This window comes from Hemitrygon akajei, chromosome 2 (assembly GCF_048418815.1).
Source record: "Hemitrygon akajei chromosome 2, sHemAka1.3, whole genome shotgun sequence".
Classification (NCBI taxonomy): domain Eukaryota; kingdom Metazoa; phylum Chordata; class Chondrichthyes; order Myliobatiformes; family Dasyatidae; genus Hemitrygon; species Hemitrygon akajei.
Genome location: NC_133125.1, coordinates 196,862,386 through 196,890,093, shown reverse-complemented (window position 1 = coordinate 196,890,093; position 27,708 = coordinate 196,862,386). Strand labels below are relative to the sequence as shown.

The 27,708-nt window shown below is 58.8% G+C and overlaps 1 protein-coding gene across 1 annotated transcript in view; it reads right to left on the bottom strand.

Moving 5' to 3' along the window:
- Window positions 1-1,494: 1,494 nt before the first annotated feature.
- The window catches only part of LOC140719825 (heme-binding protein 2-like), a 38,930-nt gene continuing 12,716 nt past the window's right edge, over window positions 1,495-27,708 (bottom strand). Inside the window, exons 4-7 of the mRNA XM_073034751.1 lie at window positions 27,492-27,603; window positions 13,012-13,145; window positions 3,311-3,468; window positions 1,495-1,987 (exon numbers count right to left, since the gene is read on the bottom strand). Coding sequence (XP_072890852.1) covers window positions 1,888-1,987; window positions 3,311-3,468; window positions 13,012-13,145; window positions 27,492-27,603 — 504 coding nt within the window. The 3' untranslated portion in view covers window positions 1,495-1,887. The remainder of the gene's footprint in view (window positions 1,988-3,310; window positions 3,469-13,011; window positions 13,146-27,491; window positions 27,604-27,708) is intronic.

Genomic DNA, 27,708 nt, shown 5'->3' with positions numbered 1-27,708 from the left:
AAGTTGAGTTTATAGCCAGAGATCTGGCTAAACTGGTCAAGAAGTGAAAACATTAGAGGTAAGGATGTAGACGGATTTGAGAGAAAGAGTAATAAGTCATCAGCATAGAGAGAAACTTTATGCTCAACACCCCCTCTCCAAATCCCGGTCAATTCAGGACAATTTCGAAATGCTATCGCCAGAGGTTCTATAGCCAAATCAAAGAGAAAGGGACTTAAGGGGCATCCCTGACGGGTGCCACGTTTGAGATTAAATACTTGGGATTTCTGAAAATTAGTTAGAACAGAAGCAGTAGGACACAGGTACAGCAATTGGACGTGGAGAGTATTCTAACAGGTTGTGTCACTGTCCGGTGTGGAGGGGCCACTGCACTGGATCAGAAACAGCTGCAGACAAACTCAGCCAGTTCCATCGTGGCCATTAGCCTCCCCAGTATCCAGGACATCTTCAAAAGCAAGGCAGCAAAAAAGGAGGCAAAGAACCCCCCTCACCGTGTTCATGCCCTCCTCTCATGGGTACCATCAGTGGGGGAGGTACAAATGATTCAGGAACAGCTTCTTCCCCTCTGCCATCAGATTTCTGAATGGACAGTGCCCCCCCCCTCCTGCTCTTTGTGCCGCTCGGTTTAATTTTAGAGATACCACTGACAGTAATTGTTAGATTTTATTATATACTGTTGCTGCAAAGCTACAAATTTCAAGACAAATACCAGTGATAGTAAACCGGATTCTGATTCCCCTCCCTTCCAGTGTCTATCACCCCCCCAAATAAATGTAATGATCCACCACCCTCGGGGGGCGGAGATTAACACCCCCACACCTCCCCTCCCTTCCATTGTCAGAGTGTCTATCACCCCCCCCAAACAAATGTAATGATCCACCACCCTCGGGGGCGGAGATTAACACCCCCACACCTCCCCTCCCTTCCATTGTCAGAGTGTCTATCACCCCCCCCCAAATAAATGTAATGATCCACCACCCTCGGGGGGCAGAGATTAACACCCCCACACCTCCCCTCCCTTCCCTTCCATTGTCAGAGTGTCTATCACCCCCCCCAAATAAATGTAATGATCCACCACCCTTGGGGGGCAGAGATTAACACCCCCATACCTCCCCTCCCTTCCATTGTCAGTGCCCCTCCCATCGTGCAGTTATGTCCTTTTTCGTACAGCAAATCTACCACTCCCGGGATGGGGGGGAAGAGACCGGATGGGTGCAGTGAAAGAGGAGGGAGAATGGTGGAGAGATAGGGACAGAAAGTGGGAGGAGGAAATGGAGGGGAGAGGGAGAGGGGGATGAAGACAGAAAGTGGGAGGAGGAAATGGAGGGGAGAGGGAGAGGGGGATGAAGACAGAAAGTGGGAGGAGGAAATGGAGGGGAGAGGGGGATGAAGACAGAAAGTGGGAGGAGGAAATGGAGGGGAGAGGGGGAGGGAACAGAGAGAGGGAGGAGAGGTGAATGGAGGGGAGAGGGAGAGGGGGATGAAGACAAAGTGGGAGGAGGAAATGCAGGGGAGAGGGGGAGGGAACAGAGAGAGGGAGGAGAGGTGAATGGAGGGGAGAGGGAGAGGGAAGCTGGGGACCGGAAGGGAGGAGGGGGAGAGAGTCTAGGAAGAGGGAAGAAGGAGGAGGCAGGAGAGAAAGGGGAAACCATCATCTCCCCTGGCCAACCCACCCGAATGTGCGCGCCCGTTCCTGTTCGCAGGTGAGGAGCCTGAGAGATCCGGAGCCCTGTCCCGCACAGGGTGGTCAAGATAGTGGGAACTGTGAATCGGGGGCGGTGGTGATCTCGCTGGATGGTCCCCTCCAGCACTCCCGGGATATGCCCACATCTGGCCGCTGTTGTCCGAAAGTCGGATTCCTGGGTGGGCAGGCCAGGTCTGATCATGTCACAGCCGCGACGAGGGTCTCCCGGGGCCCGGGTCACACCGGCCTATTCCCAGGGCCAGGTACCACACCTCGTTACGTCGTCCAAAGAGGCGGAGTGGGCTGCCAAGGGGAGGGGAGAGCAGAGGTCAGTGAACGGCAGAGATCCCCCCCCCCTCCGCTGGGCCTACACAGAGCACCCCCTGTGGGCGAGAGGAGGGAGAAGGGGAAGTGTGGGTGAGGGAGGGGGGAAGAATAGGGGAGGGAGAAGGAAATGGAATGTTGGCCTTCATTACTAGAGGGATTGAGTTTAAGAGCAGGGAGGTCACGCTGCAACTGTACAGGGTACTGGTGAGGCCGCACCTGGAGTACTGCATGCAATCTGGTCTCGTTACTTGAGGAAGGAAATACTGGCTTTGGAGACGGTTCACCAGGTTGATTCCAGAGATGAGGGGGTTAGACTATGAGGAGCGATTGAGTCACCTGGGACTGTACTCGCTGGAATTCAGAAGAATGAGAAGAGATCTTTTAGAAACATATAAAATTATGAACGGGATAGAGGCAGGAGAGTTGTTTCCAACAGTAGGTAAGACTAGAACTAGGGGACATAGCCACAAGATTTGGGAAAGTAGATTTAGGATGAAGATGAGAAGGAACAGCTTTTCCCAGAGAGTGGTGAATCTGTGGAATTCTCTGCCCAGTGAAGCAGTGGAGGTTACCTCAGTAAATATATTTAAGACAAGGATGGATAGATTTTTGCATCGTAGGGGAATTAGGGTTATGGGAAAAAGGCAGGTAGGTGGAGATGAATCCATGGTCAGATCAGCCATGATCCTGTTGAATGGTGGAGCAGGCTCGACAGGCCAGATGGCCGACTCCTGCTCCTGTTTCTTATGTTCTTGTGGGAAAGGGAGAGGAGAAGAGTGAGGGAGGGAGAGGAATGGGGAAATGAGGAGGGTAAGAGTCTGGGAGGGAGAGGTGGAGAGATGAGGGACAGAGGGGCGAGATGGGGGAAGGTGGGGAGAAAGGAAAAGATGCCATTGCATCAGCCAGCCTCTCTCCATACATTACCTGTCCCCCTCCCACATCCCAGTACCCTCGTTATCGTTCCCCTCCAAGCCAACCCCATATTCTTCCTTGACCCTGTACCCCTCCCACCACACTGCTCCCGGTAACCATCCTTTGTGTCCCCACCTTGCTGCACCTCACTCCCTACCACACCCCCCGTAACCCAAACCAGCACAACTCTCCTGCACTCTGTAACCCTCTCATACCCTCCCTCTGCATCCCACACCCTCCTCACCCTCCTTCCCCACTCTTGCCCGTCTTGCAACCTACATCCCTTCTATTTCCCACCCCTCTGCAACCCACTCATGCTCCGCTCCTGCCCCCCTCCCGTACCCCTCCACTCTGCACACTCCACCTATACCCTCTTGCCCCACGTACCTGCTGTACTCGGCCACGTAGAAACTGTCCTGGGCGAAGGCCTCCGCTTGCCTCAGCAGGTCCTCGAACAGCTCCTGGGACGTGCGCTCTATGTTGAACAGGAAGGGACTGGCCAACCGCACGAACACAGTCCGGGCCGGAGACAGGGTCAGGTAGACCTGTGGCAGGGAGAGACCAGCTGGGGGGCCGAATGGTCACAGGAAATAGGGAGTGGCCTCGCTGAGAGGGCAGTCCTGGTTAGAGGGCAGCACCAACAGGGTGGGCAGGGTTTTCAATGCAGGAGGGTAGAGACCCACACTGGGGGCAATTCCCAACAGGGACCCACAGTCCTTGAAATGTGTGAGGGGAGTGCCCAGGAGCGAATGCTCAAACTCCACACAGACGGTGACAAGGTTGTTTCATGTTATTTCCAGAACACAGGTGTAAGGAGAACAAGAAATTCTTACTCTAGATCTGACACAACACAGAAAAACACACTAAGATAAAGTACACTAAAGAACACAATAAATATAAATACATAAAATAGCTTATATACATGGATAAAGTGACAGTAGGCACAGGAGTGTCTGTACATGAGGTGACTGACAGGAAATGATAAAGTAGTGATGGTTGGGGCTGTGGAGGGGTGGGTTAATGTGTGGGGTGTTGATCAGGGGAAAGTAACTGGTTTTGAGTCTGGTGGTCCTGGTGTGGATGATATGTAACCTCCTCCCTGATGGGAGAGGGACAAACAGTCTGTGAGCAGGGTGGGTGGGATCCTTCCTGACATTAATGGCCCTTTTCAGTATAAATGTCCTTGATGGTGGGTAGGCTGGTGCCAATGATCTGTTAAACAGTTTTGAGTACCCATTGTAGAACCTCCCTCTCCACCACAATGCAGTTTCTATACCATGTGGGATGCTGTCGACTGTACATCTGTATAATGACCCGAGTATAGATGTACACAGCCCAACTCACTTCATCCTCATCAGAAAGAAAAAGGCAATGGTGAGCTCTCCTGATTGTGTAGAATACAGGGACCAGGAATGGCAGGAACCTGGGGAGTATGGTGGGACCATGTGTTCTGGGACCAGGAACCTGGGGAGTACGGTGGGACCGTGTGTTCTGGGACCAGGAACCTGGGGAGTACGGTGGGACCATGTGTTCTGGGACCAGGAACCTGGGGAGTACGGTGGGACCATGTGTTCTGGGACCAGGAACCTGGGGAGTACGGTGGGACCATGTGTTCTGGGATCAGGAACCTGGGGAGTATGGTGGGACCATGTGTTCTGGGACCAGGAACCTGGGGAGTACGGTGGGACCATGTGTTCTGGGACCAGGAACCTGGGGAGTACGGTGGGACCATGTGTTCTGGGACCAGGAACCTGGGGAGTACGGTGGGACCATGTGTTCTGGGACCAGGAACCTGGGGAGTACGGTGGGACCATGTGTTCTGGGACCAGGAACCTGGGGAGTACGGTGGGACCATGTGTTCTGGGACCAGGAACCTGGGGAGTACGGTGGGACCATGTGTTCTGGGACCAGGAACCTGGGGAGTACGGTGGGACCATGTGTTCTGGGACCAGGAACCTGGGGAGTACGGTGGGACCATGTGTTCTGGGACCAGGAACCTGGGGAGTACGGTGGGACCATGTGTTCTGGGACCAGGAACCTGGGGAGTACGGTGGGACCATGTGTTCTGGGACCAGGAACCTGGAGAGTACGGTGGGACCATGTGTTCTGGGACCAGGAACCTGGGGAGTACGGTGGGACCATGTGTTCTGGGACCAGGAACCTGGGGAGTATGGTGGGACCATCCCCGTCTCAACCACTGGCAACTCGTTCCCAATACACACTAATCTTTATAGACAATAGACAATAGATGATAGGTGCAGAAGTAGACCATTTGGCCCTTCGAGCCTGCACCGCCATTCTGAGATCATGGCTGATCATCTACTATCAATACCCGGTTCCTGCCTTGTCCCCATATCCCTTGATTCCCCTATCCATAAGATACCTATCTAGCTCCTTCTTGAAAGCATCCAGAGAATTGGCCTCCACTGCCTTCCGAGGCAGTGCATTCCAGACCCCCACAACTCTCTGGGAGAAGAAGTTTTTCCTTAACTCTGTCCTAAATGACCTACCCCTTATTCTCAAACCATGCCCTCTGGTACTGGACTCTCCCAGCACCTGGAACATATTTCCTGCCTCTATCTTGTCCAATCCCTTAATAATCTTATATGTTGCAATCAGATCCCCTCTCAATCTCCTGAATTCCAGCGTGTACAAGCCCAGTCTCTCTAACCTCTCTGCGTAAGACAGTCCAGACATCCCAGGAATTAACCTCGTGAATCTACGCTTCACTTCCTCTACAGCCAGGATGTCCTTCCTTAATCCTGGAGACCAAAACTGTACACAATACTCCAGGTGTGGTCTCACCAGGGCCCTGTACAAATGCAAAAGGATTTCCTTGCTCTTGTACTCAATTCCCTTTGTAATAAAGGCCAACATTCCATTAGTCTTCTTCACTGCCTGCTGCACTTGCTCATTCACCTTCAGTGACTGATGAACAAGGACTCCTCGATCTCTTTGTATTTCTCCCTTACCCAACTCTACACCGTTCAGATAATAATCTGCCTTCCTGTTCTTACTCCCAAAGTGGATAACCTCACACTTATTCACATTAAACGTCATCTGCCAAGTATCTGCCCACTCACCCAGCCTATCCAAGTCACCCTGAATTCTCCTAACATCCTCATCATATGTCACACTGTGTGAAGAAGTTGCCCCTGATGTCCATTTTAAATTTCTCACCTCTGACCTTAAACCTGTGCGCTCTTGTATTTCGCACGCTCCTTGGGAAAAAGACTGTGTGCTTTCACCCTGACTATGCCCCTCAATCTCCCACATTCCAGGGAATAAAACCCTAGTCTACACAGACTGTCCTTGGAACTCAGGCACCCGTGTCCGGGTAACTACAAACAAGAGGAAATCCGAGCAACACACATAAACCTCTGCAGGCCGGGCAGCGTCTATGGAAAAAAGCACAGTCGACGTTGCAGGCCGAAACCCTTCGGCAGGACTGGAGTAAAAAGCTGAGGAGTAGATTTAAAAGGGGGTGGGAGGGGAGAGAGAAACACCAGGTGAAACCTCGAGGGGGAGGGATGAAGCAAACAGCTGAGAAGTTGATTGGTGAAAGGGACAGGTGGCCAGGGAAGAAAGAAAAGGGGGAGGGGAGGGAGCACCAGAGGGAGGCGATAGGTGGGCAAGGAGATAAGGTGAGTGAGGGAAAAGGGGATGGGAAATGGAGAAGTGGGGGTGGTGTAGGGAGCGTTACCAAAATCAATGTTGGAGGCTACCCAGATGGTATATAAGGTGTGGTTCCTCCAGCCTGAGTGTGGCTTCATCACGACACCGGAGGAGGCCGTGGATAGACATATCGGAATAGGAATGGGAAGTGGAATTAAAATGATTGGCCACTGGGAGACCCGTTTGTTCTGGCAGATGGAGCGTAGATGCTCAGCATAGTGGTCTCACTAATATACAGGGGTCCACACCAGGATCACCAAACACAGTAAATAACCCAAACAGACTCAAAAGTGAAGTGTCTCCTCACCTGGATGGACCGTTTGGGACTCTGAATGCTAGGTAGCGGGGAGGTGTAGCACTTGTTCTACTTGCAAGGGTAAGTGCCAGGAGAGAGATCAGTGGGGAGGGAGGAATGGACGAGGGAGTCGCATAGGGAGAGGTCCCTGCGGAAAGCAGAAGGTTGGAGGGGGGGAGGGAGAGATATGCTTGGTGGTGGCATCTCGTTGGAGGTGTGGAAGTTTCGGAGAATTACGTGCTGGGCGTGGAGGGTGGTGAGATGATAGGTGAGGACAAGGGGAGCCCTATCCCTGGTAGGGTAGCAAAAGGATGGGGTAAGAGCAGACATGTGTGAAATGGAAGAGATGGGGTTGAGGGCAGTGTTGATGGTGGAGGAAGGGAAGCCCCTTTCTTTGAAAAAAGAGGACGTGTCCTTTGTTCTGGAATGAAAAGCCTGATCCTGAGAGCAGATACAGCAGAGATGGAGGAATTGAGATAAGGGGATGGCGTTTTACAAGTAGCAGGGTGGGATGAGGTATAGTCCAGGTAGATGTGAGAGTCAGTGGGTTTATAATAGACATCAGTAGATAAACTGTGTCTGGAGATAGAGACAGTGAGATCAAGAAAGGGGAGGGAGGTGTCAGAAATTGACCAGGTGAACCTGAGGGCCGGGTGGAAGTTGGAGGCAAAGTGGTCGAGTTCAGTATGGGTGCAGGAAGCAGCACCAATGTAGTTGTTGATTTAGCGTAGGAGAAGTGTGGGACGGTCACCAGTGTAGGCTTGGAACATAGACTGTTCTCGGTAGCGGACAAACAAGCAGGAATAGCTGGGACCCACACCTCCGTGGCAAAAATTTCCATAGTTTCACCACTCCCTGGCTAAATAAATTCCTCCTCACCTCCACCCTAAAAGGAAACTCCTCTATTCTGAGGCTGGGTCCTCTGGTCTTAGACTCTCCTACCATAGGAAACATCCTCTCTACATCCACTCACCTTTCACCATTTGATAGGTGTCAATGAGATTACCCCTCATTCTTCTGAATTCTAATGAATGCAGGCTCAGAGCCTTCAGACACTGACAAGCCATTCAATCTTGAAATCATTTTCATGAACCTCCTTTGAACCCTCTCCAGTTTTAACACATCCTTTCTAAGAAAAGAAGCCCAAACCTGCTCACAATACTCCAAGTGAGGCCTCACCACTCTCAACATTACATCCTAGCTTAGTCCTCTTGAAATTAATCAATGGACACAAAATGCTGGAGGAACTCTGCAGGTCAGACACAGTCCATGGAAAGTTTGATGTTTCGGGCCGAGACCCTTTCTCAGGACTGGAGAAAAAATGACAAGGAGTCAGGGTTAGAAGGGGAAGGGAGGAAAAACACAAGGTGATAGGTGAAACTGGGAGGGGATGAAGAGTGAATAAAGAGTGGGAAGTTGGTTGGTGAAAGGGATACAGAGCTGGAGAAGGGGGAATCTAATAGAGGACAGAAGGCCATGGAAGAAAGAAAAGAGGGTGTAGACAAGGAGATAAGGTGAGAGTGGGAAATGGGAAGGGGAATGGTGAGGGAGGAGGAGGGGGTGGCCATTACTGAAAATTTGAGAAATTGATGTTCATGCCATCAGGCTGGAGGCTACCCAGGCAGAATACAAGGTGTTGCTCCTTCAACCTGAGTGTAGCTTCATCACAATAGTAGAGGAGGCCATGGATGGTCATATCAGAATGGGAGTGGGAAGTGTAATTAAAATGGGTGGCCAGTAGGAGGGAGTGTAGGTGCTTGGTAAAATTAATGTTAACATTGCATTTGCCTTCCTCACCACAGGTTCAACCTGTAAATTAACCTTTAGAGAATCCTGCTAAAGGACTTCCACGACCTTTTGCATATTAGTTTTTTAAATATATTTTCTTTACATTTAGAAAATAGTCAACTCTTTCATTTCTTCTACCAAAGTGCATGACCATACACTTCCCAAAACAGTATTCCATCTGCCACTTCTTTGTCCATTCTCCTAAAAAGTCAAGTACTTCTCCCTCGCAACTACCTGCCCCTCCACCTACCTTCATACCGTCTGCAAACTTTTCAACAAAGCCATTACTTCCATCATGCAAATGATTGACATAAAATGTAAAAACAATCGTTCACAACACAGGAGCTATGATGTGGTGGCCATTACAGAGGCTTGGATGGCTCAGGGACAGGAATGGCTACTTCAAATGCTGGGTTTTAGATGTTTCAGAAAGGACAGGGAGGGAGGCGAAAGAGGTGTGGGTGCGGCACTGTTGATCAGAGATAGTGTCACAGTTGCAGAAATGGTGGACATCATGGAGGGGTTGTCTACAGAGTCTCTGTGGGTGGAGGTTAGGAACAGGAGGGGGTCAATAACTCTACTGGGTGTTTTTTATAGGCCACAGGGATATTGAGGAGCAGATAGGGAAACAGATCCTGGAAAGGTGTAATAATAACAGAGTTATCGTGATGGGAGATTTTAATTTCCCAAATATCAATTAGCATCTCCCCAGAGCAAGGGGTTTAGATGGGATGGAGTTTGTTGGGTGTGTTCAGGAAGGTTTCTTGACACAATATGTAGATAAGCCTACAAGAGGAGAGGCTTTACTTGATTTGGTATTGGGAAATAAACCTGGTCAGGTGTCAGGTCTCTCAGAGGGAGAGCATTTTGGAGATAGTGATCATAATTCTATCTCCTTTACAATAGCATTGGGGAGAAATAGAAACAGACAAGTTAGAAAAGTGTTTAATTGGAGTAAGGGGAATTATGAGGCTATCAGGCAGGAAATTGGAAGTTGAAGTTGGGAACAGATGTTCTCAGGGAAAAGTACGGAAAAATGTGGCAAACATTTAGAGGATATTTGTGTGGAGTTCTGCATAGGTACGTTCCAATGAGACAGGGAAGTTATGGTAGGGTACAGGAACCGTGGGTGTACAAAGCTGGAATAAATCTATTCAAGAAGAAAAGGAAAGCTTACAAAAGGTTCAGAGAGCTAGGTAATGTTAGAAATCTAGAAGATTATAAGGCTAACAGGAAGGAGCTTAAAAAGGAAATTAGGAGAGCCAGAAGGGGCCATGCGAAGGCCTTGGCAGGCAGAATTAAGGAAAACCCCTAGGCATTCTACAAGTATGTGAAGAACAAGAGGTTAAGACGTGAAAGAATAGGACCTATCAAGTGTAACAGTGGGAAAGTGTGTATGGAACCGGAGGAAATAGCAGAGGTACTTAATGAATACTTTACTTCAGTATTCACTATGGAAAAGGATCTTAGTGATTGTAGTGCTGACTTGCAGCAGACTGAAAAACTTGAGCATGTAGATATTAAAAAAGAGGATGTGCTGGAGGTTTTGGAAAGCATCAAGTTGGATAAGTCACCGAGACCGGATGAAATGTACCCCAGGCTACTGTGGGAAGCGAGGGAGGAGATTGCTGAGCCTCTGGCAATCATCTTTGTATCATCAACGGGGACAGGAGAGGTTCTGGAGGATTGGAGGGTTGCGGATGTTGTTCCTTTATTCAAGAAAGGGAGTAGAGATAGCCCAGGAAATTATAGGCCGGTGAGTCTTACTTCAGTGGTTGGTAAGTTGATGGAGAAGATCCTGAGAAGCAGGATTTATGAACATTTGGAGAGGTATAATATGATTAGGAATAGTCAGCATGGCTTTGTCAAGGCAGGTCATGCCTTACGAGCCTGATTGAAATTTTTGAGGATGTGACTAAACATATTGATGAAGGAAGAGCAGTAGATGTAGTGTATATGGATTTCAGCAAGGCATTTGATAAGGTACCCAATGCAAGGCTTATTGAGAAAGTAAGGAGGCATGGGATCCAAGGGGACATTGCTTTGTGGATCCAGAACTGGCTTGCCCACAGAGGCAAAGAGTGGTTGTAGACTGGTCATATTTGCATGGAGGTCGGTCACCAGTGGTGTGCCTCAGGAATCTGTTCTGGGACCCTTACTCTTCGTATTTTTTTAATAAATGACCTGGATGAGCAGGTGGAGGGATGGGTTAGTAAGTTTGCTGATGACACAAAGGTTAGAAGTGTTGTGGATAGTGTGGAGGGCTGTCAGAGGTTACAGCGGGACATTGATAGGATGCAAAACTGGGCTGAGAAGTGGCAGATGGAGTTCAACACAGAATAGCGTGAAGTGGTTCATTTTGGTAGGTCAAATATGATGGAAGAATATAGTATTAATGATAAGACACTTGGCCGTGTGGAGGATCAGAGGGATCTTGGGGTTCGAGTCCACAGGACACTCAAAGCAACTGTGCAGGTTGACTGTGTGGTTAAGAAGGCATATGGTGCATTGGCCTTCATTAACTGGAATTGAATTTAGGAGCCGAGAGGTAATATTGCAGCTATATAGGACCCTGGTCAGACCCCACTTGGATACTGTGTTTAGTTCTTGTCACCTCACTACAGGTGAGGTTATATGAGAATAGGTTGAGTGAACTCAGCCTTTTCTCCTTGGAGCAACGGAGGATGAAAGGTGACCTGATAGAGGTGTATAAGATGATAAGAGGCATTGAACATGTGGATAGTCAGAGGCTTTTTCCCAGGGCTGAAATGGTTGCCACAAGAGGACACAGGTTCAAGGTGCTGGGGAGTAGGTACAGAGGAGATGTCAGGGGTAAGTTTTTTACTCAGAGAGTGGTGAGTGTGTGGAATGGGCTGCCGGCATCGGTGGTGGAGGCAGATACGATAGGGTCTTTTAAGAGGATCTTTCCTGATGAAGGGTCTCGGCCCGAAACCTTGGCTACTCTTTTCTCACGGATGCTGCCTGACCTGCTGAGTTCTTCCAGCGTTGTGTACGTATTCTTTGACCCACAGCATCTGCAGTTGTATTTTTGTGTTTAGGGTCTTTTAAGAGACTTTTGGATAGGTACATCGAGCTTAGAGAAATAGAGGACTATGAGTAAGCCTAGTAATTTCTAAGGTAGGGACATGTTTGTCACAACTTTGAGGGCCAACGGGTCTGTACTGTGCTGCAGGTTTTCTATGTTTCTAGGCCCCTGTATAACCACTAGTCACCAACAGCTGACCAGAAAAGCCTCCCTTTATTCTCACTCTTTGCCTCTTGCCAATCAGCCACTGCTTTCTCCATGCCAGAATCCTTTCTGTAATACCACAGGCTTGTGAAGCAGCCTCACGTGTGGCACCTTGTCAGAGGCCTTCTGAAAATCCAAGTACACAACATCAACCAAGTCTCCTTTGTCTATCCTGCTTGTTATTTCTTCAAAGAACTCTAACAGATTGGTCAGGCCAGATTTTCCCTTGAGGAAATCATGCTGACTGTGGCCTATTTTATCATGTGCCTCCAAGTACCCTGAAACATCACCATTGAAAATCAACTCCGACATCATCGCAACCACTGAGCTCAGACTAACTGGCCTATAGTTTCCTTTTTTCTGCCTCGCTCCCTTCTTGAAGAGTGGAGTGACATTTGCAATTTTCCAATTCTCCGGGACCATTCTAGAATTTAGTGATTCCTGAAAGATCGTTACGAAAGTCTCCACGATCTCTTCAGCCGCCTTTCAGAACCCTGGTGTGTACACCGTCTGGTCCAGGTGACCAGTCTACCGACCTTCAGACCTTCCAGTTTAGAGAACCTTCTCTCTAGTTGGTAGTCTCTTTAATATTATTGGCTAGCTTACTTTTGAATTCCAGCTTTACCTTCTCAATTACCTTTTTGTTGCCTCCTGATAATTTTAAAAAGTTTCCTAATCATTTAACTTCCCGCTATTTTTTTCTCTATTGTATGCCCTCTCTTTGATTCTTATGTCGGCTTTGACTTCACTTGTTAGCCACTGCTGTGTCATCTTGCCTTGAGAATACTTCTTCCTTTTGGTAATATATATATCCGGTGTCTTCCAAATTGCTTCCAGAAATTCCAGCCATTGCTGCTCTGCCATCATCCCTGCCAGTGTTCCCTTCCAATCAATTCTGGCCAACTCCTCTCTCATGCCTCTGTAATTCCTTCTATTTCACTGTAATACTGATATGGCTGACTTTAGCTTCTCCTTCTCAAATTTCAGGATGAATTTGACCAAATTAGGATCAGTTGGCCCTAAGATGTCTTTCATTTTCAGCTCTCCAGTCAGTGCTGGCTCATTGAAATGAATACTCACGAGCTCGTCCCGAGGAATGGGCGGGTTGAAGAGGAACCGGCGGGGGAGGTAGGTGAACACAGCGATAGGTCTGGGAACGTCGTTCACGGTTTGGTACATGGTGAGAGTGGGCGCGGTCCGTTCGATCTGAATCACTGAGAAACCAGCGGGCAGAGTCATCAGCTGAGCGGCTTCCGCTTGACTCCCGCGGCCCCGGCAAAGCGTAGTTCAGTGACCCGACCCGCCGAGATTGCCTCGACCCACTGACCAGCGCCGGGGACTGCGCGGCCCGCTGAGAGACTGAGGCGTGAACTTCTACCTTCACCCCTACACCGCCCCACCCGCCCCCTACCACCAATCCACTCCCACCCCCTCCCACTGACCAGCGCCGGGGACTGCGCGGCCCGCTGAGCGACTGAGGCGTGAACTTCTACCTTCACCCCCACACCACCCCACCCGCCCCCTACCACCAACCCGTGGACCCCCTCCCACTGACCAGCGCCGGAGACTGCGCGGCCCGCTGAGGGACTGAGGCGTGAACTTCTACCTTCACCCCTACACCGCCCCACCCGCCCCCTACCACCAATCCACAGACCCCCTCCCTCTGACCAGCGCCGGGGACTGCGCGGCCCGCTGAGCGACTGAGGCGTGAACTTCTACCTTCACCCCTACACCGCCCCACCCGCCCCCTACCACCAATCCACTCCCACCCCCTCCCACTGACCAGCGCCGGGGACTGCGCGGCCCGCTGAGGGACTGAGGCGTGAACTTCTACCTTCACCCCTACACCACCCCACCCGCCCCCTACCACCAATCCACAGACCCCCTCCCTCTGACCAGCGCCGGGGACTGCGCGGCCCGCTGAGCGACTGAGGCGTGAACTTCTACCTTCACCCCTACACCGCCCCACCCGCCCCCTACCACCAATCCACTCCCACCCCCTCCCACTGACCAGCGCCGGGGACTGCGCGGCCCGCTGAGAGACTGACGCGTGAACTTCTACCTTCACCCCTACACCACCCCACCCGCCCCCTACCACCAATCCGCTCCCACCCCCTCCCACTGACCAGCGCCGGGGACTGCGCGGCCCGATGAGAGACTGAGGCGTGAACTTCTACCTTCACCCCTACACCACCCCACCCGCCCCCTACCACCAATCCGCAGACCCCCTCCCTCTGACCAGCGCCGGGGACTGCGCGGCCCGCTGAGGGACTGAGGCGTGAACTTCTACCTTCACCCCTACACCACCCCACCCGCCCCCTACCACCAACCCGTGGACCCCCTCCCACTGACCAGCGCCGGGGACTGCACGGCCCGCTGAGAGACTGACGCGTGAACTTCTACCTTCACCCCTACACCACCCCACCCGCCCCCTACCACCAACCCGTGGACCCCCTCCCACTGACCAGCGCCGGGGACTGCGCGGCCCGCTGAGCGACTGAGGCGTGAACTTCTACCTTCACCCCTACACCACCCCACCCGCCCCCTACCACCAATCCACTCCCACCCCCTCCCACTGACCAGCGCCGGGGACTGCGCGGCCCGCTGAGCGACTGACGCGTGAACTTCTACCTTCACCCCTACACCACCCCACCCGCCCCCTACCACCAACCCGTGGACCCCCTCCCACTGACCAGCGCCGGGGACTGCGCGGCCCGCTGAGCGACTGAGGCGTGAACTTCTACCTTCACCCCTACACCACCCCACCCGCCCCCTACCACCAATCCACTCCCACCCCCTCCCACTGACCAGCGCCGGAGACTGCGCGGCCCGCTGAGAGACTGACGCGTGAACTTCTACCTTCACCTCTACACCACCCCACCCGCCCCCTACCACCAATCCGCGGACACCCTCCCACTGACCAGCGCCGGAGACTGCGCGGCCCGCTGAGAGACTGAGGCGTGAACTTCTACCTTCACCCCTACACCACCCCACCCGCCCCCTACCACCAATCCGCAGACCCCCTCCCACTGACCAGCGCCGGAGACTGCGCGGCCCGCTGAGAGACTGAGGCGTGAACTTCTACCTTCACCTCTACACCGCCCCACCCGCCCCCTACCACCAATCCGCGGACCCCCTCCCACTGACCAGCGCCGGGGACTGCGCGGCCCGCTGAGAGACTGACGCGTGAACTTCTACCTTCACCCCTACACCGCCCCACCCGCCCCCTACCACCAATCCACTCCCACCCCCTCCCACTGACCAGCGCCGGGGACTGCGCGGCCCGCTGAGAGACTGACGCGTGAACTTCTACCTTCACCCCTACACCGCCCCACCCGCCCCCTACCACCAATCCACTCCCACCCCCTCCCACTGACCAGCGCCGGAGACTGCGCGGCCCGCTGAGAGACTGAGGCGTGAACTTCTACCTTCACCTCTACACCGCCCCACCCGCCCCCTACCACCAATCCACTCCCACCCCCTCCCACTGACCAGCGCCGGGGACTGCGCGGCCCGCTGAGAGACTGACGCGTGAACTTCTACCTTCACCTCTACACCGCCCCAATCGCCCCCTACCACCAATCCACAGACCCCCTCCCACTGACCAGCGCCGGGGACTGCACGGCCCGCTGAGCGACTGACGCGTGAACTTCTACCTTCACCCCTACACCGCCCCACCCGCCCCCTACCACCAATCCACTCCCACCCCCTCCCACTGACCAGCGCCGGGGACTGCGCGGCCCGCTAAGCGACTGACGCGTGAACTTCTACCCTCACCCCTACACCGCCCCACCCGCCCCCTACCACCAATCCACTCCCACCCCCTCCCACTGACCAGCGCCGGGGACTGCGCGGCCCGCTGAGAGACTGACGCGTGAACTTCTACCTTCACCCCTACACCACCCCACCCGCCCCCTACCACCAACCCGCAGACCCCCTCCCACTGACCAGCGGCGGAGACTGCGCGGCCCGCTGAGGGACTGAGGCGTGAACTTCTACCTTCACCCCTACACCACCCCACCCGCCCCCTACCACCAATCCACTCCCACCCCCTCCCACTGACCAGCGCCGGGGACTGCGCGGCCCGCTGAGCGACTGACGCGTGAACTTCTACCTTCACCCCTACACCACCCCACCCGCCCCCTACCACCAATCCGCAGACCCCCTCCCACTGACCAGCGCCGGGGACTGCGCGGCCCGCTGAGGGACTGAGGCGTGAACTTCTACCTTCACCCCTACACCACCCCACCCGCCCTCTACCACCAATCCACTCCCACCCCCTCCCACTGACCAGCGCCGGGGACTGCGCGGCCCGCTGAGAGACTGAGGCGTGAACTTCTACCTTCACCCCTACACCACCCCACCCGCCCCCTACCACCAATCCACTCCCACCCCCTCCCACTGACCAGCGCCGGGGACTGCGCGGCCCGCTGAGAGACTGAGGCGTGAACTTCTACCTTCACCCCTACACCACCCCACCCGCCCCCTACCACCAACCCGTGGACCCCCTCCCACTGACCAGCGCCGGAGACTGCGCGGCCCGCTGAGAGACTGACGCGTGAACTTCTACCTTCACCTCTACACCACCCCACCCGCCCCCTACCACCAATCCACTCCCACCCCCTCCCACTGACCAGCGCCGGGGACTGCACGGCCCGCTGAGAGACTGACGCGTGAACTTCTACCTTCACCTCTACACCGCCCCACCCGCCCCCTACCACCAATCCACTCCCACCCCCTCCCACTGACCAGCGCCGGGGACTGCGCGGCCCGCTGAGGGACTGACGCGTGAACTTCTACCTTCACCCCTACACCGCCCCACCCGCCCCCTACCACCAATCCACTCCCACCCCCTCCCACTGACCAGCGCCGGGGACTGCGCGGCCCGCTGAGAGACTGACGCGTGAACTTCTACCTTCACCCCTACACCACCCCACCCGCCCCCTACCACCAATCCGCTCCCACCCCCTCCCACTGACCAGCGCCGGGGACTGCGCGGCCCGCTGAGAGACTGAGGCGTGAACTTCTACCTTCACCCCTACACCACCCCACCCGCCCCCTACCACCAATCCGCAGACCCCCTCCCTCTGACCAGCGCCGGGGACTGCGCGGCCCGCTGAGGGACTGAGGCGTGAACTTCTACCTTCACCCCTACACCACCCCACCCGCCCCCTACCACCAACCCGTGGACCCCCTCCCACTGACCAGCGCCGGGGACTGCACGGCCCGCTGAGAGACTGACGCGTGAACTTCTACCTTCACCCCTACACCGCCCCACCCGCCCCCTACCACCAATCCACTCCCACCCCCTCCCACTGACCAGCGCCGGAGACTGCGCGGCCCGCTGAGAGACTGAGGCGTGAACTTCTACCTTCACCCCTACACCACCCCACCCGCCCCCTACCACCAATCCGCAGACCCCCTCCCTCTGACCAGCGCCGGGGACTGCGCGGCCCGCTGAGGGACTGAGGCGTGAACTTCTACCTTCACCCCTACACCACCCCACCCGCCCCCTACCACCAATCCGCTCCCACCCCCTCCCACTGACCAGCGCCGGGGACTGCACGGCCCGCTGAGAGACTGACGCGTGAACTTCTACCTTCACCCCTACACCACCCCACCCGCCCCCTACCACCAACCCGTGGACCCCCTCCCACTGACCAGCGCCGGGGACTGCGCGGCCCGCTGAGCGACTGAGGCGTGAACTTCTACCTTCACCCCTACACCACCCCACCCGCCCCCTACCACCAATCCACTCCCACCCCCTCCCACTGACCAGCGCCGGGGACTGCGCGGCCCGCTGAGCGACTGACGCGTGAACTTCTACCTTCACCCCTACACCACCCCACCCGCCCCCTACCACCAACCCGTGGACCCCCTCCCACTGACCAGCGCCGGGGACTGCGCGGCCCGCTGAGCGACTGAGGCGTGAACTTCTACCTTCACCCCTACACCACCCCACCCGCCCCCTACCACCAATCCACTCCCACACCCTCCCACTGACCAGCGCCGGAGACTGCGCGGCCCGCTGAGAGACTGAGGCGTGAACTTCTACCTTCACCCCTACACCACCCCACCCGCCCCCTACCACCAATCCGCAGACCCCCTCCCACTGACCAGCGCCGGAGACTGCGCGGCCCGCTGAGAGACTGAGGCGTGAACTTCTACCTTCACCTCTACACCGCCCCACCCGCCCCCTACCACCAATCCACAGACCCCCTCCCACTGACCAGCGCCAGGGACTGCGCGGCCCGCTGAGAGACTGACGCGTGAACTTCTACCTTCACCCCTACACCGCCCCACCCGCCCCCTACCACCAATCCACTCCCACCCCCTCCCACTGACCAGCGCCGGGGACTGCGCGGCCCGCTGAGAGACTGAGGCGTGAACTTCTACCTTCACCCCTACACCACCCCACCCGCCCCCTACCACCAATCCACTCCCACCCCCTCCCACTGACCAGCGCCGGGGACTGCGCGGCCCGCTGAGAGACTGAGGCGTGAACTTCTACCTTCACCCCTACACCACCCCACCCGCCCCCTACCACCAATCCACTCCCACCCCCTCCCACTGACCAGCGCCGGGGACTGCGCGGCCCGCTGAGAGACTGACGCGTGAACTTCTACCTTCACCTCTACACCGCCCCACCCGCCCCCTACCACCAATCCACAGACCCCCTCCCACTGACCAGCGCCAGGGACTGCGCGGCCCGCTGAGAGACTGACGCGTGAACTTCTACCTTCACCCCTACACCGCCCCACCCGCCCCCTACCACCAATCCACTCCCACCCCCTCCCACTGACCAGCGCCGGGGACTGCGCGGCCCGCTGAGAGACTGAGGCGTGAACTTCTACCTTCACCTCTACACCGCCCCACCCGCCCCCTACCACCAATCCACTCCCACCCCCTCCCACTGACCAGCGCCGGGGACTGCGCGGCCCGCTAAGCGACTGACGCGTGAACTTCTACCCTCACCCCTACACCGCCCCACCCGCCCCCTACCACCAATCCACTCCCACCCCCTCCCACTGACCAGCGCCGGGGACTGCGCGGCCCGCTGAGAGACTGACGCGTGAACTTCTACCTTCACCCCTACACCACCCCACCCGCCCCCTACCACCAACCCGCAGACCCCCTCCCACTGACCAGCGGCGGAGACTGCGCGGCCCGCTGAGGGACTGAGGCGTGAACTTCTACCTTCACCCCTACACCACCCCACCCGCCCCCTACCACCAATCCACTCCCACCCCCTCCCACTGACCAGCGCCGGGGACTGCGCGGCCCGCTGAGCGACTGACGCGTGAACTTCTACCTTCACCCCTACACCACCCCACCCGCCCCCTACCACCAATCCGCAGACCCCCTCCCACTGACCAGCGCCGGGGACTGCGCGGCCCGCTGAGGGACTGAGGCGTGAACTTCTACCTTCACCCCTACACCACCCCACCCGCCCCCTACCACCAATCCACAGACCCCCTCCCTCTGACCAGCGCCGGGGACTGCGCGGCCCGCTGAGCGACTGACGCGTGAACTTCTACCTTCACCCCTACACCACCCCACCCGCCCCCTACCACCAATCCACTCCCACCCCCTCCCACTGACCAGCGCCGGGGACTGCGCGGCCCGCTGAGAGACTGAGGCGTGAACTTCTACCTTCACCCCTACACCACCCCACCCGCCCCCTACCACCAATCCACTCCCACCCCCTCCCACTGACCAGCGCCGGGGACTGCGCGGCCCGCTGAGAGACTGAGGCGTGAACTTCTACCTTCACCCCTACACCACCCCACCCGCCCCCTACCACCAACCCGTGGACCCCCTCCCACTGACCAGCGCCGGAGACTGCGCGGCCCGCTGAGAGACTGACGCGTGAACTTCTACCTTCACCTCTACACCACCCCACCCGCCCCCTACCACCAATCCACTCCCACCCCCTCCCACTGACCAGCGCCGGGGACTGCGCGGCCCGCTGAGGGACTGACGCGTGAACTTCTACCTTCACCCCTACACCGCCCCACCCGCCCCCTACCACCAATCCACTCCCACCCCCTCCCACTGACCAGCGCCGGGGACTGCGCGGCCCGCTGAGAGACTGAGGCGTGAACTTCTACCTTCACCCCTACACCACCCCACCCGCCCCCTACCACCAATCCGCAGACCCCCTCCCTCTGACCAGCGCCGGGGACTGCGCGGCCCGCTGAGGGACTGAGGCGTGAACTTCTACCTTCACCCCTACACCACCCCACCCGCCCCCTACCACCAACCCGTGGACCCCCTCCCACTGACCAGCGCCGGGGACTGCACGGCCCGCTGAGAGACTGACGCGTGAACTTCTACATTCACCCCTACACCGCCCCACCCGCCCCCTACCACCAATCCACTCCCACCCCCTCCCACTGACCAGCGCCGGGGACTGCGCGGCCCGCTGAGCGACTGACGCGTGAACTTCTACCTTCACCCCTACACCACCCCACCCGCCCCCTACCACCAACCCGTGGACCCCCTCCCACTGACCAGCGCCGGGGACTGCGCGGCCCGCTGAGCGACTGAGGCGTGAACTTCTACCTTCACCCCTACACCACCCCACCCGCCCCCTACCACCAATCCACTCCCACACCCTCCCACTGACCAGCGCCGGAGACTGCGCGGCCCGCTGAGAGACTGAGGCGTGAACTTCTACCTTCACCCCTACACCACCCCACCCGCCCCCTACCACCAATCCACTCCCACCCCCTCCCACTGACCAGCGCCGGGGACTGCGCGGCCCGCTGAGAGACTGAGGCGTGAACTTCTACCTTCACCTCTACACCGCCCCACCCGCCCCCTACCACCAATCCACTCCCACCCCCTCCCACTGACCAGCGCCGGAGACTGCGCGGCCCGCTGAGCAACTGACGCGTGAACTTCTACCTTCACCCCTACACCACCCCACCCGCCCCCTACCACCAATCCACAGACCCCCTCCCACTGACCAGCGCCAGGGACTGCGCGGCCCGCTGAGAGACTGAGGCGTGAACTTCTACCTTCACCTCTACACCGCCCCACCCGCCCCCTACCACCAATCCACAGACCCCCTCCCACTGACCAGCGCCAGGGACTGCGCGGCCCGCTGAGAGACTGACGCGTGAACTTCTACCTTCACCCCTACACCACCCCACCCGCCCCCTACCACCAATCCACTCCCACCCCCTCCCACTGACCAGCGCCGGGGACTGCGCGGCCCGCTGAGAGACTGAGGCGTGAACTTCTACCTTCACCCCTACACCACCCCACCCGCCCCCTACCACCAATCCGCAGACCCCCTCCCACTGACCAGCGCCGGAGACTGCGCGGCCCGCTGAGCGACTGAGGCGTGAACTTCTACCTTCACCCCTACACCGCCCCACCCGCCCCCTACCACCAATCCACTCCCACCCCCTCCCACTGACCAGCGCCGGGGACTGCGCGGCCCGATGACCGACTGACGCGTGAACTTCTACCTTCACCCCTACACCGCCCCACCCGCGCCCTACCACCAATCCACTCCCACCCCCTCCCACTGACCAGCGCCGGGGACTGCGCGGCCCGCTGAGAGACTGAGGCGTGAACTTCTACCTTCACCCCTACACCACCCCACCCGCCCCCTACCACCAATCCACTCCCACCCCCTCCCACTGACCAGCGCCGGAGACTGCGCGGCCCGCTGAGAGACTGACGCGTGAACTTCTACCTTCACCCCTACACCGCCCCACCCGCCCCCTACCACCAATCCACTCCCACACCCTCCCACTGACCAGCGCCGGAGACTGCGCGGCCCGCTGAGAGACTGAGGCGTGAACTTCTACCTTCACCTCTACACCGCCCCACCCGCCCCCTACCACCAATCCACGGACCCCCTCCCACTGACCAGCGCCGGGGACTGCACGGCCCGCTGAGCGACTGACGCGTGAACTTCTACCTTCACCCCTACACCGCCCCACCCGCCCCCTACCACCAATCCACTCCCACCCCCTCCCACTGACCAGCGCCGGGGACTGCGCGGCCCGCTAAGCGACTGACGCGTGAACTTCTACCCTCACCCCTACACCGCCCCACCCGCCCCCTACCACCAATCCACTCCCACCCCCTCCCACTGACCAGCGCCGGGGACTGCGCGGCCCGCTGAGAGACTGAGGCGTGAACTTCTACCTTCACCCCTACACCACCCCACTCGCCCCCTACCACCAATCCGCAGACCCCATCCCACTGACCAGCGCCGGGGACTGCGCGGCCCGCTGAGCGACTGACGCGTGAACTTCTACCTTCACCCCTACACCACCCCACCCGCCCCCTACCACCAATCCACTCCCACCCCCTCCCACTGACCAGCGCCGGGGACTGCGCGGCCCGCTGAGAGACTGACGCGTGAACTTCTACCTTCACCCCTACACCACCCCACCCGCCCCCTACCACCAATCCACTCCCACCCCCTCCCACTGACCAGCGCCGGGGACTGCGCGGCCCGCTGAGCGACTGACGCGTGAACTTCTACCTTCACCCCTACACCGCCCCACCCGCCCCCTACCACCAATCCACTCCCACCCCCTCCCACTGACCAGCGCCGGGGACTGCGCGGCCCGCTGAGCGACTGACGCGTGAACTTCTACCTTCACCCCTACACCGCCCCACCCGCCCCCTACCACCAATCCGCAGACCCCCTCCCACTGACCAGCGCCGGAGACTGCGCGGCCCGCTAAGCGACTGACGCGTGAACTTCTACCTTCACCCCTACACCACCCCACCCGCCCCCTACCACCAACCCGCAGACCCCCTCCCACTGACCAGCGGCGGAGACTGCGCGGCCCGCTGAGGGACTGAGGCGTGAACTTCTACCTTCACCCCTACACCACCCCACCCGCCCCCTACCACCAATCCACTCCCACCCCCTCCCACTGACCAGCGCCGGGGACTGCGCGGCCCGCTGAGCGACTGACGCGTGAACTTCTACCTTCACCCCTACACCACCCCACCCGCCCCCTACCACCAATCCGCAGACCCCCTCCCACTGACCAGCGCCGGGGACTGCGCGGCCCGCTGAGGGACTGAGGCGTGAACTTCTACCTTCACCCCTACACCACCCCACCCGCCCCCTACCACCAATCCACAGACCCCCTCCCTCTGACCAGCGCCGGGGACTGCGCGGCCCGCTGAGCGACTGACGCGTGAACTTCTACCTTCACCCCTACACCACCCCACCCGCCCCCTACCACCAATCCACTCCCACCCCCTCCCACTGACCAGCGCCGGGGACTGCGCGGCCCGCTGAGAGACTGAGGCGTGAACTTCTACCTTCACCCCTACACCACCCCACCCGCCCCCTACCACCAATCCACTCCCACCCCCTCCCACTGACCAGCGCCGGGGACTGCGCGGCCCGCTGAGAGACTGAGGCGTGAACTTCTACCTTCACCCCTACACCACCCCACCCGCCCCCTACCACCAACCCGTGGACCCCCTCCCACTGACCAGCGCCGGAGACTGCGCGGCCCGCTGAGAGACTGACGCGTGAACTTCTACCTTCACCTCTACACCACCCCACCCGCCCCCTACCACCAATCCACTCCCACCCCCTCCCACTGACCAGCGCCGGGGACTGCACGGCCCGCTGAGAGACTGAGGCGTGAACTTCTACCTTCACCCCTACACCACCCCACCCGCCCCCTACCACCAATCCACTCCCACACCCTCCCACTGACCAGCGCCGGGGACTGCGCGGCCCGCTGAGGGACTGACGCGTGAACTTCTACCTTCACCCCTACACCGCCCCACCCGCCCCCTACCACCAATCCACTCCCACACCCTCCCACTGACCAGCGCCGGAGACTGCGCGGCCCGCTGAGCGACTGACGCGTGAATTTCTACCTTCACCCCTACACCGCCCCACCCGCCCCCTACCACCAATCCACTCCCACCCCCTCCCACTGACCAGCGCCGGGGACTGCGCGGCCCGCTGAGAGACTGAGGCGTGAACTTCTACCTTCACCCCTACACCACCCCACCCGCCCCCTACCACCAATCCACAGACCCCCTCCCACTGACCAGCGCCGGGGACTGCGCGGCCCGATGAGCGACTGACGCGTGAACTTCTACCTTCACCCCTACACCACCCCACCCGCCCCCTACCACCAATCCACTCCCACCCCCTCCCACTGACCAGCGCCGGGGACTGCGCGGCCCGCTGAGCGACTGACGTGTGAACTTCTACCTTCACCCCTACACCACCCCACCCGCCCCCTACCACCAATCCACAGACCCCCTCCCACTGACCAGCGCCGGGGACTGCACGGCCCGATGAGCGACTGACGCGTGAACTTCTACCTTCACCTCTACACCGCCCCACCCGCCCCCTACCACCAATCCACAGACCCCCTCCCACTGACCAGCGCCGGGGACTGCGCGGCCCGCTGAGAGACTGACGCGTGAACTTCTACCTTCACCTCTACACCGCCCCACCCGCCCCCTACCACCAATCCACAGACCCCCTCCCTCTGACCAGCGCCGGGGACTGCACGGCCCGCTGAGAAACTGACGCGTGAACTTCTACCTTCACCCCTACACCACCCCACCCGCCCCCTACCACCAATCCACAGACCCCCTCCCTCTGACCAGCGCCGGGGACTGCACGGCCCGCTGAGCGACTGACGTGTGAACTTCTACCTTCACCCCTACACCACCCCACCCGCCCCCTACCACCAATCCACAGACCCCCTCCCACTGACCAGCGCCGGGGACTGCACGGCCCGATGAGCGACTGACGCGTGAACTTCTACCTTCACCTCTACACCGCCCTACCCGCCCCCTACCACCAATCCACTCCCACCCCCTCCCACTGACCAGCGCCGGAGACTGCGCGGCCCGCTGAGCGACTGACGCGTGAATTTCTACCTTCACCCCTACACCGCCCCACCCGCCCCCTACCACCAATCCACTCCCACCCCCTCCCACTGACCAGCGCCGGGGACTGCGCGGCCCGCTGAGAGACTGAGGCGTGAACTTCTACCTTCACCCCTACACCACCCCACCCGCCCCCTACCACCAATCCACAGACCCCCTCCCACTGACCAGCGCCGGGGACTGCGCGGCCCGATGAGCGACTGACGCGTGAACTTCTACCTTCACCCCTACACCACCCCACCCGCCCCCTACCACCAATCCACTCCCACCCCCTCCCACTGACCAGCGCCGGGGACTGCACGGCCCGCTGAGCGACTGACGTGTGAACTTCTACCTTCACCCCTACACCACCCCACCCGCCCCCTACCACCAATCCACAGACCCCCTCCCACTGACCAGCGCCGGGGACTGCACGGCCCGATGAGCGACTGACGCGTGAACTTCTACCTTCACCTCTACACCGCCCCACCCGCCCCCTACCACCAATCCACTCCCACCCCCTCCCACTGACCAGCGCCGGGGACTGCGCGGCCCGCTGAGAGACTGACGCGTGAACTTCTACCTTCACCTCTACACCGCCCCACCCGCCCCCTACCACCAATCCACAGACCCCCTCCCACTGACCAGCGCCGGGGACTGCGCGGCCCGCTGAGAGACTGAGGCGTGAACTTCTACCTTCACCCCTACACCACCCCACCCGCCCCCTACCACCAACCCGTGGACCCCCTCCCACTGACCAGCGCCGGAGACTGCGCGGCCCGCTGAGAGACTGACGCGTGAACTTCTACCTTCACCCCTACACCACCCCACCCGCCCCCTACCACCAATCCACAGACCCCCTCCCACTGACCAGCGCCGGGGACTGCGCGGCCCGCTGAGAGACTGACGCGTGAACTTCTACCTTCACCTCTACACCACCCCACCCGCCCCCTACCACCAATCCACTCCCACACCCTCCCACTGACCAGCGCCGGGGACTGCGCGGCCCGCTGAGAGACTGACGCGTGAACTTCTACCTTCACCTCTACACCACCCCACCCGCCCCCTACCACCAATCCGCAGACCCCATCCCACTGACCAGCGCCGGGGACTGCACGGCCCGCTGAGAGACTGAGGCGTGAACTTCTACCTTCACCCCTACACCACCCCACCCGCCCCCTACCACCAATCCACTCCCACACCCTCCCACTGACCAGCGCCGGGGACTGCGCGGCCCGCTGAGAGACTGACGCGTGAACTTCTACCTTCACCTCTACACCGCCCCACCCGCCCCCTACCACCAATCCACAGACCCCCTCCCACTGACCAGCGCCGGGGACTGCGCGGCCCGCTGAGCGACTGACGCGTGAACTTCTACCTTCACCTCTACACCGCCCCACCCACCCCCTACCACCAATCCACAGACCCCCTCCCACTGACCAGCGCCGGGGACTGCGCGGCCCGATGAGAGACTGACGCGTGAACTTCTACCTTCACCTCTACACCGCCCCACCCGCCCCCTACCACCAATCCACAGACCCCCTCCCACTGACCAGCGCCGGGGACTGCACGGCCCGCTGAGAAACTGACGCGTGAACTTCTACCTTCACCCCTACACCACCCCACCCGCCCCCTACCACCAATCCACTCCCACCCCCTCCCACTGACCAGCGCCGGGGACTGCGCGGCCCGCTGAGAGACTGAGGCGTGAACTTCTACCTTCACCCCTACACCACCCCACCCGCCCCCTACCACCAATCCACTCCCACCCCCTCCCACTGACCAGCGCCGGGGACTGCGCGGCCCGCTGAGAGACTGAGGCGTGAACTTCTACCTTCACCCCTACACCACCCCACCCGCCCCCTACCACCAATCCACTCCCACCCCCTCCCACTGACCAGCGCCGGGGACTGCGCGGCCCGCTGAGAGACTGAGGCGTGAACTTCTACCTTCACCCCTACACCACCCCACCCGCCCCCTACCACCAATCCACTCCCACCCCCTCCCACTGACCAGCGCCGGGGACTGCACGGCCCGCTGAGGGACTGACGCGTGAACTTCTACCTTCACCCCTACACCACCCCACCCGCCCCCTACCACCAATCCGCAGACCCCCTCCCACTGACCAGCGCCGGGGACTGCGCGGCCCGCTGAGGGACTGACGCGTGAACTTCTACCTTCACCTCTACACCACCCCACCCGCCCCCTACCACCAATCCGCGGACCCCCTCCCACTGACCAGGGTTCCGCTCTCTCTCCACTGACCATATGACTCATTACCATTCCCCCCCCCCCCCCCACACCTCCACCGTCCACTGACCGGGTGATCCACTCCCCCTGTCCCGTCATCGACGCGGGGTCAGTCTCCCCAGTCCCGACAAACCGGGATCTGTCCCCTCCCGCTACCCAACAGATCTAGACCGCAACCCCCCCCCCCCCCCCCGACAAACAAACCATCCGTTCTCTCCCCTGCCAATCCCGGGAGTTTGGGGCCCCGGTGAGATAGTCTGTCCTGATCGGAATTGGCTCGGGGAGGAACCAATCACTCTGGCCTGAAAGCGCTTGGTTACGCGGTGACTGAGGAGGTTTCGCCTGGTACTCCTGACCAGCCCCTCTCAGGCTATCTTCCGAGCGGCGGGTCTGACCCTGGAATCTCCGAGGTGGCCTACCCGGTCTGTTTTTCTTGTTGAAGTACTCCCTCAGTCGCTGGACGGATTGGTACCTTCCCTCGGTGGGCAAAACCTGTGTGCCCACCCAGACAGTGGGCGCGTAGGCACGAGTCTGTGAGGGTGAGAAGGGGACACCGTCAGAGGGGTCGGCTCCGGTCACAGAGCCAGCCGCACCTCAAAAAACAGGCAAAGAACATATATCATAGGCGGTCGTTTC